Below are 12,223 nucleotides of genomic sequence, written 5' to 3'. Positions count from 1 at the left end.
TTCTATGTGTCCACCAGAAGCTATTAGTGAAAGCTAAGCTTTTTACCTGTGAAAGCCCAATAGGGATTTTGACGCTTTATTTCAAGAAAATTTGAATCAGTGTTTTGTATTTAAATCTGTAATTAAAAATATACTGTTCATACCTGCAGACCTTAAAGCATTTTTGAAAGCCATAAGCAACAGAACAGAAAATCAGAGTTGATGCTATATGCTTGTTATCTATTTCAGAAAGCAGCTGCTTTTATTTAAAACAATGTGAATTTAATTAAGAATTAATAATCTTATACTTGATGTAATTACAGCTATGTAATTAGAAGTCATAAAAATATTCATTAAAACTGCTTTAGTGTACATAATATTTACCACATGCTAGTACTTACTGGTGTAGCAGACATAATATACAGCATGCTTATAACGGTTTTGCTACAGAAATGTGCAAAAGCAAATATTTCCCAGGTCCTGGAGTTAACCACACCTAAACTATTTCACTAAGTTAAAAAAAAAAAAAGAATACTACTGAGTTCACAGTAGTAAATTAACACATGGTTGTGAGAAACTGAGCTTTGTTCGTTGTGTGTTTAAAATATGTAGCTTTGTAATATGTTTATGCAGTTCTATTATGTTTTATCACCTAAAATTTCTTTGGAGTTTTTCATGCTTAATGCGTTAATGTACAGAGAACTCATAAGTGTGCACAGCACTGAGAACACCAAATCAGGAAATAGTGACAGCATTCCTGTAACAATATTGCCTAGTTGTTCTTTGATGTTTAGTAGCAATATGAACATTCAGAGTTTTGAAATTATTTCCTGAGTAGGGCTGTACAGTGTTTTTTTATAAGAAAAAAATTATTGCATATTTTCCGTAGGAGGTTGTAAAGAATGAATGGCTGTTTACTGGGGAGTGAGAACCATAGGCCATTTTTATCAGTGTTGCTGTAAGACTTTTTGATTTTAGACTAAATAAAATGGTAAATTTTTGACTGTTAGTTATTTAATACTGTCCATTCCACCCTCTGGTCCTCCATTTGTTTCCATGAAGTTTTATGAGATTTGATGTAAAAGAATGACGTATGTGGGTTTGGTTTTTTTTCTCTTTTTACCCTTCTCCTCCAGTGGTTTTGAATAGCAACTTCTGAGATCTTCCAAACCACGAGTTGAGGGAAGCAGTTCTAAATAATTGCTTCATGCAAATTTAATTTGTTTCATCAATTTTAACTGATAATCATCAGCTAAGTCATAAAACTATTTCACAAAGCTTCATCAGAGTAGATGCTGACATTGGTGGTTGAGGTACGAAATTTCATAATAAAAACACCCAATAAGTATGTTTCTGAGTTTGTGTGTGTGTACGTGCAGGTAACTGTATGAAATATTCTAGCTGATGCAATTTTTCATTTAGGGGACTGCTAGCGTTTACTTAAAGCACCTTACCGCACATGTTCCTCCTTTTTCCTCTCAGGTGAAAGACCTTTCAAATGCAGTGAATGTGGAAAAGCCTTTAACCAGAAGGGGGCATTGCAGACCCATATGATCAAGCACACTGGCGAAAAACCCCATGCTTGTGCCTTTTGTCCTGCAGCCTTTTCTCAGAAAGGCAATCTTCAGTCACACATACAGAGAGTTCATTCAGAGGTAAATACAATTATTCATAAAGTGGTTGGTGCTAATATACTTCTTATTTCATTTTCAGTATTTAAATTGTGCTGTTTTCTGTTCCTGTTGCTCTCTGGTGCTTTCCGTAGCCAGTATGGATATACTGCCATAGTATAGATTCTAGTTTGTTAGTTTTACCTGCAGACTTTCCTGAAATAGCTCAGTCTGAATAAATATATATTTAGGATAGCTAGCAAAAGATTCATTTATCATTGTCTTTTCAGTACATTGATAGATTAAGAAATGATTAGTGGGTGTAGGTATATAAAAACGTATGTGTCAGTCTTGGGAGAACGAGGGCTAGAATCAAATGAAACTAAGGCAAAAGCAGCAAAGCAGAAAATGGTGAAACATTTCCAGGCCAAACAGCAAACCACTAACTCCATCATAGAGCACCCTTGCAATTTGTCTTTGAAGTACATATCTCGCAGCCTTTTTCAGAGGTTTTTCAGTTACAGAAAGAAAATTACAAAATAAGATAAAAACCATTGTTATCTCAGACCTCTTTATGCTGGTTTTTTTCTTCTTTGTGACAGACAATTTTTAAGATTCAAAAGGTGCTGCTGTGATAATGTAATATAATCTTCTGAGCAACATTGGCTATGCAACTTTGTTCAGTAATTTCCTTTATGACTTTAGTGATGTGTGCTTGGAAGTACCCATAGAAAGAGACCTAGTTTTGATTTGGAAGGTTTGAAGTGATAGAGGCAGTGGGTTTTTTTTTTTTACCTGCATGCAGGATATCTTCTCTGCTCTTACTTTTTCCCCTAAGTCTGAGATTTGCTTTCTTGTTTTCCATTTTTGTGTTATGGCAGTAAATCTTATTTATTGGATTTTTTTATTAAGGATCTTTCTAGTATGTTAGTTCCTTAATTTTAGGACACATCTTATTAGTGTGTCTTAGTGGTTTGCATTATACTCAGTTCTATTAAATCATACAATTGCATTTCCTATAGCTTTGTGCCGCTAGTCTTCTATCACAATGTATGGTAGCTTTTGCTACATAAATTAACCAACATTAATAATTTGCATTGATTTTTTTCAATACGATAAGATTGTTGGAGAACAAGCAAAAACTATTTTCACTTTTTTCTCTGTTACTGTTATTAAAAAAAAAAAAAGTTGTGGGATAGGGGACTTTAAATAAATGCTACTTCTTAATCACATCCTGTGCTGTGTTTCATGATCCTAAGCCTGCATTTTAGTAACTGCTTTGGATCATTTGTTGATTTTTTTTTTTCCTTAAATTTATTTATTTTTTATTTTTGTCTTGCTGTGTCACTGTTTCCTTCAAGACTCTTAATTCTTCATTTTTTCCTGAGGCAGTTACAAAATAACATTACAGGTGATGATGAAGCAGGTTGATTCTCAGTTTGTGTATTACTGTTTAGTTGTACCAGCTTTTTATTAGCTGATACCTTTTTCTGAAAGTCTTGTTACCAGTTTGAACTGCTGTCAGAGAATACAAAATTCTGTACCATACTGTGAGCAATGCAGCATGTTTTCCTTAGCTTTTCATTCTCTGTGTATTGAAAGTACTGCAATGGATCTTACTGCTATGTCATAGACTGAGGATGAGAGGGAACTGAGGATGGTTGGAATCTGCAAATTTAGCTGCTTTAGCTATCTCAACAGGTTGTCTTAGAAGTCCAAAACAGGTTGCTGCTGATTGCTGTGTGTTCAAATTCAGTTCTCTGTGTTGGCTTTTTGACCCAAGAAATTGATTTTATTTTTTTATTGGAAATTTGTAAAAAAAATACTTTTGCAAAAGTAAACAAGAGAAAGCCAAACTTTAAAGATCAACTCTCTGCACTTTTCATCTTCCTATTTCCAGACTTCCATTTGTATTGTGCATGATGCTTTGCTTTCGGGCACATCTTAATTGATAAAGTTGCATTTCAGTTTTGTTTCTAAGTGTGTAACAGCAGGAAATTGTAAGGAGAGAAAAGTCTGAGGCCTCATTTGCCAGATGACTTGTTTTGGTCTCTGGTGCTTCCTAATGTGGAGAAGTGGTAATAGAAAATGACAGTCACGCATGTAGATTACAGTTGACTTGATATACGAGAGATGTCAAACTGATTCCATAACTGGATATCAGAAACCATTTTAGTTCTTATAATCCCATAGTATATTTATTATGTGGATAAATAATGAAAACTGTAATATTTGGTAGATGTAGGGAAAAATTTACTTGATTTTTTTTGTTTGTTTTATTGAAGGTGAAGAATGGGCCTACATACAACTGTACAGAATGCAGCTGTGTCTTCAAAAGCTTGGGTAGTTTAAATACACATATCAGCAAGATGCACATGGGTGGTCCACAGAATTCTGCAAGTGCTTCAACAGATGTATCTCATGTTACAGCGGTAAGCATTGCTTGCTATAGTGTGAAAATGCCTTTTAGAGTTTAATTAGGTCTATATCTCAATTCCAGTAATTCTTCTGATAGGTTAGAACTGAAAGACCTATTGCTGTCTTTCGTCTTTTTAAAGTTTTGTGTCATTTCTGGAATTGATGGGTGTGATTAAATATTGGCGGAATGTAAATTGGCCAAGCATATGCAAGAAAGGATTTGATATTTGACAGTTTGGTTAGAAAAATAAAAATTCTACAACTAAGTAAAATATAATTCTGGTGCTTAGAGACTGTGTGGGGAGGAAAGGTTGCTTCCTCAGATAACAGAAATAATTGGGAATTTTTACTGAACAATTAAATTTAGAACTATTCAAATAATTCAGATTTAGAACTATTAAAATTAACTCATTTTCAGAAATTACTTGTTTATACAATTCTAGTCAATGGAAACACACAATGGATTCTTCTTCTGACTATTTCTGATAACTTGTTTTAAATGTTAGCTTCTTATTTGACAGATCATAAAGGAAAAAGCTTTCTTGGAAGCACTGAATGTTTTTCTTTCTTTACCAAGATAACAGAAGGAGCTAAAATTCAGAAAACACTTTTGGTTTCATAAGACTGATTTATTTTTTGAGCCAGTGCATAATTAATATATCATACTGCTTCTTTTATTTTGAATAGAACTACCTTTTCTATCTTTATTCCACTCTATTTTGCAAAATTTCCAGTTTCTGTGCTTTAATTTTTTAATTTTTTAATTTTTTAAATTATTTAGTATTTAATTATTATGTTCAGTGGATTACAAGTAATATCAGACTTTGAAGAGGAGGGTTAAAATTTAAAGTTTCAACTTCATTTTTCAGCTGTATTATGGTAAAAACACGGGTCTGTTTTTTTATAAGGCAGATGCTATTTGTTTCTTCAGGTTAATTAATTAAAAAAAAAAAAGACTAATGTGTCCTGTGTTCTTGCAAGAACATACAATCTGCATCTTTTTGTATATTTCTACATTCCCAAGCCTAATCTTAAAAGCAGGATGGAAAAGAATTCCTTCATACTACTTCATGTTTGCTTACCCTGGCCAGCTCTATTTTTCTTGGATTGTTTTGTTTAAATATTTGGCATTTGCATTGTTTTTGGCATTACAGCAGTGACTTCTTATGAACTTTGCTGCATGCATACTTCTCTGCTTGCATCAGAGGGGAAAATAAAGAATACCTACCTATGCTAGTATAAGCAAAATGGAAGGAAAAAATAATCTTTCTAAAAACATGTTCTGAAACATGTTCTGAAACATAGGCTAAGACAAGGAGGAGCAAAGATAATAACTGGCATGCCAATTGCCTACTAAGAGTATTATGCTTTTCATTTTAAATTATTATCTGAAACTGCATGTATTTAGTGATTTTTGTTGCTATAGAAAGATGGTGCATTTTTAGATTAGCACTGACATTCTTAGATGAGAACTGACTTCTTCATTCTGCTCAAAACTTGCAGAGCTGCTTTAACAACAAATCTCAGTATGATAATTCTGTTCTAAAGTTTAAGGTCAGACTCTGCTGTTCCTTGCTGCGTACCTGGGGATAAACAATGAGTATGCCCTTAATAAATATACTTTCCAAAATTTGAAATCTCCTGAAGTGCTGTACTACCAAAGAATGTATTCTTTTGTTATACATGAGTACATCTTTCTCTCCCTAGTCTCCATACTGTGGGAAAATGAACTGTGCTACTTTTCTGTATGATATTAGCCATGTTTTTATTTTTTTTTCTTTTTTTTTTTTTTTGTGTGTGTGTGGAAAAAAGAAAACTTTCTTTTCATTTCTTTGTAGGACTCTGTCACCCAATCTTTAGCAACATCCTCTGCTAATCTTTTGCAACCTGTTGATAACAAGTGGAAGAATGTAAGTATAGAGTTTTTGTCATATTTTGTCAAGCCTGAAAGTGGGAGAAATTTTGTAAACTTTGTTTTAATTTGGTGAAAAAGTATATGCAACAGTCCTCTGTGATAAGTTGGTCAGCTGATACATGGAAGGCAAGCTTCTTGGTGAATGCAGCTGGTTATTTAGCAATGGAACAGCTCTTGAAGGGATTGTATTCCCTCTTTTGTTATACGCTCATGCTTTTGCATATAATTCTGTTCATTAGCTCTTGAAAGTGGAGTCAAATGCCGTCCTGCATAAAAAGACCACAGCAGAGTAGGACTCTTAAAAATACTGGATTATTCTGCTCTGACTTCAATTCACAAGAATACCACAGTTTGGGCAGAGAGGGAAAGAGCTGTGTTCATGCTGCTTGAGTTGGTTGGAACTGAGGCAGCACTGGAATCGTAGGGCTCAGGAAGAGCCCCTGGAGCTAGGGAAGTATGATACAGGGGTCACTTTCTGGGACCCCGTAGCAAGCAGTCTTGATGTACACGCAGGTCTTTATGTGCCAGTCACAGTGAGAGCAGCAGCATGTTTTATTGCAGCTATGTAGCACGTTGTTTGTCCAGGTTGGAGTATGGTTGACATGGTGACAGACTAACTTCACCTGCATTCCACCTTTCACAACATCAGCCACTGATACTCTGCTTGTGTACTAGAATCCACAAAACCAATGACTCAGAAATCTGACAGTGTTGCTTTGAAGTCACCATAACCAGTCTTTCCACTTTCTTTATATTTTGACTCTGAATTCATTGTTCAAGGACCAGTTAACTTAAGAGATAGACAGAACTGACATGAACTAATTAATTGCTAATATTTTCTATATTATATAAATAAGTAATTACACTATGTTGCTGATTAGATTTTTAAAAATATAAAAACCATCCGTTCTTCAGAAGCAGTTTATTTTAAGTAGGCTTTCATTTTTTCATTTTTTTAACAAGTTGAAATAATTTTTCTTTGCTAAAGAGTAGTATGAGAAGTGATGCCTGTTTTTTGGGGAGGGAATTGTGTGTGTGTCTGTGAAAGCACAGGTCTGAAAAGAAGTTAATCGTTAACTTAGGATATACTTTATTGAAAGTATACTGGAGTAAATATAACATATATTCCTAAATAATGAAGCTTTAGAAAATTACAATCTTCATATAGTTGTGGCAGGTTCATGTTCTAGAGAGAGGAGCTTGCCGAGAATGCAGTCTGTCAATTCATATTAATCTCTTAGAAATCACTCTTTTAAAAGAAGTATGATTTAATACTTAAGTATATTGAATATTATTTAAGTTAAAGTTTTGCAATTCTCATTTGACTTTGTTTTATGTGTGGTAGTTTGTATTCAAAAGCTGTCCAGTAAATCAAGTTTCATAGAGGAACTGATGACCTACTTGTTTCTCAGGAGTCAAGAGGATGGGGTTTTTTGTTTGTTTGTTGTTTGGTTGGTTAGTTAGTTGGTTTTGTTTTGTTTTTGTTTCATTGAATCTGAATATTGAAATGGGTCTCCTGTGTCAGTGTGTCATATTGTGTGGTTCCAGTTTGGAGCAACAGATCCCATTACCCACTGTTCCCAGATTCTTGCTCACCAAGTGAGGAACTGCTTTAGTTCCATCCGTAGTAGTAGCGTCTTCAAAAATGTTTCTTCTCCAGAGCATGACTTAATAACTGCTAAGCCACCAAGCAGTTTATGTCTGACCCTGTACAGAGTCAGTGTCAGCTTAGGTGTGGTGGATTTAGGAAACCAAGCATGGTTTGCTAGTCTGGCAGTTAGAGCAGAAACCTGAACTGTCCTTCCACTTGCTAGGGTACCTTCTATTTTTACAGTAGTAACTATATACTGTAACCCATATGGAATCTAGTGGAAAAGGAAGGTATGGCATCACATCAAAACTAATGCAGACAGACCTCCATGCTAAGGTGAATCAGCAGCAATTTTGTTACATGTTTTCAGATATTCCTCCTTTGATGTACTGTCTGCTTGTTTCCATGCCTTCAGATACACAGCCTGCTTGTTGATGTGCGGTTGCTGTTCATTTGTTGAGCAGTTCCTTCATTAACAGTTTTTTTCCTCCTGCTAAATGCTGGAAGAATCTTGCAGATTTCTAGTGTAGGCTTCTCACTGTACTGAAGAGCTTCCCTCAATTCTGTTTCAGGAAAATGAATAATCTCTATCAAGAGCTGTTACACTCTTTAGCAAAACACTTTGCTTCATTTCTTGTTTACTGCAATGAAAATGGCATATAGTGTATTTTATTTTGTAAACCACATATTGAAATGTTTATAGCACTTTTGCAAAATTGGAATCTGAAGAAGTGGAGTCTTCCCATCTGTCCTGCTGGTGAGGTGAAAAAAGATGAAGTAATGGTTAAATTGGCAAAATAGCAAGTGCTATTCTCACATGCATGCAAGAGAAATGAGATAAGAGTTTGTTTTATGTCATCTCAGAGAAGGCATTAACAATACTTCATCAAATTTGCAGGACCTAACTAAGTTAAGCTAATTTTTCTTAACCATTCTTGAATATGGTGACAGTGTCATTTTAACTGTCCAGTGTAATTTATCAGTATAGGACAATCTCAGGGGAGTTTTCAGATTGGAAGAAATATTATGTACATGAAGTCTAAGATTATTTTTTGTTAAAAACTATCTGAAAGAAGATAGTGTTTTGTATATATATATGTGCATGCCTGGAAGTGATTATTTTTAGAAGAGAAAAGTGAATATTAGAAGCAAATATCCAGTGTGCTCTAAGGAAAAGAATTATGGGGCTAGCCATTGCATATTTCTGTTTTCTGCAGTAAAATAAATTATTGAAAGCATTTGTTTCAGTAATGGCATACTTATGCAGTCTATTTGTTATAAGAAAAAGAAATTTATGAATGATGGAGAACAGAAAGAGTCTGTATGTTTGCTTTTAAAATGAAGTACCAAAGCTTTTTGTCTTCAAATATTTTTCATAATATTCTATAATATTCAATAATATTCTTCATAATTGTTACTAAGGTAGCCTCAGATAAAATTATCAAATCAAAGATTACGAAATTTGACTGTTAGACTTCAAGGTGGTTTTAGTATTTTGACACAGCTCCATTTGTATTTAAAGTTTTAGAGTATAAAGAGTATAAAGAGTTTTAGAGTATAAAGCTAAGAGGTTTAGAGGGTTGAAAGTTGAAGGGAAAAAGTTAATAGTTCTGAGATTTTTTGATGTAACAAGACAAATAATTTCATACAAAAAAAATCTCAACTAATAGAAGGTTATTTTCCTAAATGACTTGCTTTAGTTAAATGTAAACTTTAAAAGGATAACTATGTCAGTGCTATTTATTTGTTTTGGAATTACTTTTCGTGTGACCACTACACATGGAATTCAGTAATTGATCCCTCTATTTTGTAAACTGGTTGAAGGTTCGGTAGTTACAATAAATGTAATTCAAGCTGTAAGTTTACAGTTTTGCAGCTTGGTAAGCAACCCGGAAAAGGGATACACGGAAGCAGTTCTTTAGTGGAGTGAGTAGACAGCTCTGTATAATTCTTAGGTCTTAGTCAAGTGGACATCCTTGTAGCAGACAGTTAACAAGCATTTGAGATAAGGAAGCTGAACAGTTCTTACTTGATTTTCATCTTCCTTATCAATGTACCACTGTATATTACAGGCCACACATTTTCGGTCTCCACTTCTTCAACAGCCAGAAAACCAGGTTTCTTCAGCTGCTGCTCACCAGGGTCAGCAGGCTGTAACTGATGTCATACAGCAGCTCCTTGAGTTATCAGAACCAGGTCCTGTAGAAAATAACCAGCCTCAACAACCTGGTCAGCAACTCAACATTGCAGTGGGAATCAATCGAGATATTTTACAGGTAAGAGCTCTGTGTGAGAACAGCTTTCCATTTCAGTGGGTTCCTTCTTTTTTTTATTTTAGTCAAATTTGTTCTAAGTATTTTCAATTATAGCATTCCTTCTACATTTTTAGATGGTTTATCAGTCAAGAAAGACTTGTAAAGATCTACTGAAAGGGTATGAAACGCACCAAGATATCTTTGTACAATATTAACAGAAGCAAGGTTATAAATACTGATTATATGACCCAGAAGAAAGCTTTAAGTGTACACACCCATACATGGACATTTCATTGCTTCCTTTGGCTTTCTTTTTCTGTTGCCTAGAAGCATCTTCTGGTTTGTCCTTAAATTAGGCCATGCTTAAAACTTGATGATGTTTAAGAGGGGAAAAATAAATATTTTTATCTGGTTAAAAAATGAGAATGTATACGGGGCCTTTATCCTGTTCTAATTAATAAGGGTTATTTGAATATTTCCTATTTGTGCAAGAAAATTCCTTCCCGGCTCAACCAGTGTTTCTTGTAACCATTATTCTGTCCTAGACACTGGCAGTAGGAGATGCTTTGTAACAGAAGAGGTGCAACTGCCTGTGCTCGTAGTGCAGCCTCCATAGAGGCATAAGATAGAATAAAAACTTCTTTAGTATTGGTGGTAGCCAGCTAACCTTTAAGCTATTTCTTCATCTCTGGTCTTCTAAGTACCATTTAAATTTCTTTTTGGAAGACCTGAAAGTCACATGTAACTATATGTATGAGTTCTCTAATGTCTGGAAAGTGATGTGTGGTTGCAGCGAATTACAACATGAAATGTACCTATTATCTTGATAGATTTATTTTTTTTTTTTTAATCGGCCTTTGAGGTTGGTTCTTGAAGTTTTTGCATAAGCATTTAATCACTGATCATATTGTTGAACAAAATGTAGTTTTTCTCCAAGTGATCAAATACCTGCACACTCCTACTGAAAAGTGTGTTTGAGGTTTTTGGCCCAGAACTGTTTTGGACACACTCTTCATAAAGGTGCCTGTACTTCAGTCCCTTCCAGGTGTACATGAAATTGGGTGCATAGCTCTTTCCTCAGTCAGGTGGTTATTGGTGGTTTGTTAAACAGAGGCTTGTGAGCTTTTCCAAGCCTTTCTTTGGTTTAACATTCTTTATTTTTCTTTATACCATCTATGCCGGCTTTTTTGAAGCCCATCCATAAACTGATGGGCTTCAAATTTGACATTTATGGGGAACTGTTCTGTCATGTAGTAGGCATAAGAGATGGCTATATATTCCTGGGAAATGCTTGATTCTATAGAAATAAACAACATTTTTCTGAGAGGCAGCTGTTGGAACACGTACTAGTGCAGGAAATCCAACTTAAAATCTCACAATCAGAAGTCAGTGTTATGTAATAATGTTTTTGCAATCTTGAAATCCAGCTGATATTTTGAGAGGTCGAGACATTTTTAATTCTTCTTTTATAGTTGTGATATATCTTGTAAGTATTTGCTTGAGAAGAGTTGTGATGATAGTGAAATGTTTCTTTCTTAATCTAGAAGTATTTTGCTCTCTTTTAGCAAGCTTTAGAGAACAGTGGGTTGTCTTCAATTCCTGTCTCTGCACATTCTACTGACTGCAGCCAAACTAAGACTCCTGGGACACAGGATCAGAACCCAGATGTCCAGACACTTTCAAATCATCAGGCTGACTCTAATAATGCAGAACAAGATAAGGAGCAAGAGAGTACAGATAAATTGGATAAAAAAGAAAAAAAGTTTATTAAGAAGAAGTCATCATTTTTACCTGGTAATGTTGCCACTGCCAGCTGCTCTTTGTGCTGTAAGGTCTAGAGTATGTGTGGGTGTGTTGATGGCTTTATAAAGGAATTTCCCAAAACGTATTGTGAACGAGTTATAAATTTCGTTTACTCTTGTCTAAACCACAGTACATGTGGAAGTTGTGATCAGTAGTATTTGTAACTTTCACTATACTGGTGCGAAACCGTGTCAGAATGGCATTAAGTGAAGTTACGCTGTCAAATCTTCTAGATTTAAACCAGTGGAATTTATGGAAAAGGACAAAAAAAGAATATTAATCTTTTTGCTTTTTTTCGTGTCATCATTCTCTGAGAAGGATTGGTATTTTATGGTGTGTCCCGTAGCAGAGTTCTTGGAAGCACTACTCTTCCTCTTTGGAAGTGAGGCTTCACAGAGGCAGAAGTGCAGTACTGCTGCAATCATGCAGATTGTCACTAAACTAGGCCATGTAGGGAAGGATGAAGGTTGGCATTGTAGGTAATACTTCATGTCACCTATGTTGGGAATCACAGTGCTGATTTATTATGTATTAATATTGCACCTCCATACTCTGTTGTGAGTATGCAAGCCTGGATTTTATCTCCATGTGCTTAAATGCAACTTTAGTTAGCATTAAGGTTGCTAGAAGTGGTTTGTTCCAAACGTAGCCA

At 34.8% G+C, this 12,223-nt stretch overlaps 1 protein-coding gene across 8 annotated transcripts in view; it reads left to right on the top strand.

The window, feature by feature from the left end:
• ZNF236 (zinc finger protein 236) overlaps positions 1-12,223 on the top strand; it is a 78,186-nt gene that overhangs the window by 23,369 nt on the left and 42,594 nt on the right. For all 8 annotated transcript variants that reach the window (XM_080611317.1, XM_080611316.1, XM_080611315.1 and 5 more), the window contains exons 6-10: positions 1,462-1,634; positions 3,875-4,021; positions 5,846-5,917; positions 9,586-9,789; positions 11,334-11,562. In XM_080611317.1, the coding sequence (XP_080467443.1) occupies positions 1,462-1,634; positions 3,875-4,021; positions 5,846-5,917; positions 9,586-9,789; positions 11,334-11,562 (825 nt within the window). The remainder of the gene's footprint in view (positions 1-1,461; positions 1,635-3,874; positions 4,022-5,845; positions 5,918-9,585; positions 9,790-11,333; positions 11,563-12,223) is intronic.

This window comes from Psittacula echo (assembly GCF_963264785.1).
Source record: "Psittacula echo genome assembly, chromosome: 2".
NCBI classification, from domain to species: domain Eukaryota; kingdom Metazoa; phylum Chordata; class Aves; order Psittaciformes; family Psittacidae; genus Psittacula; species Psittacula echo.
This window is presented reverse-complemented; position numbering and strand designations above follow the sequence as displayed.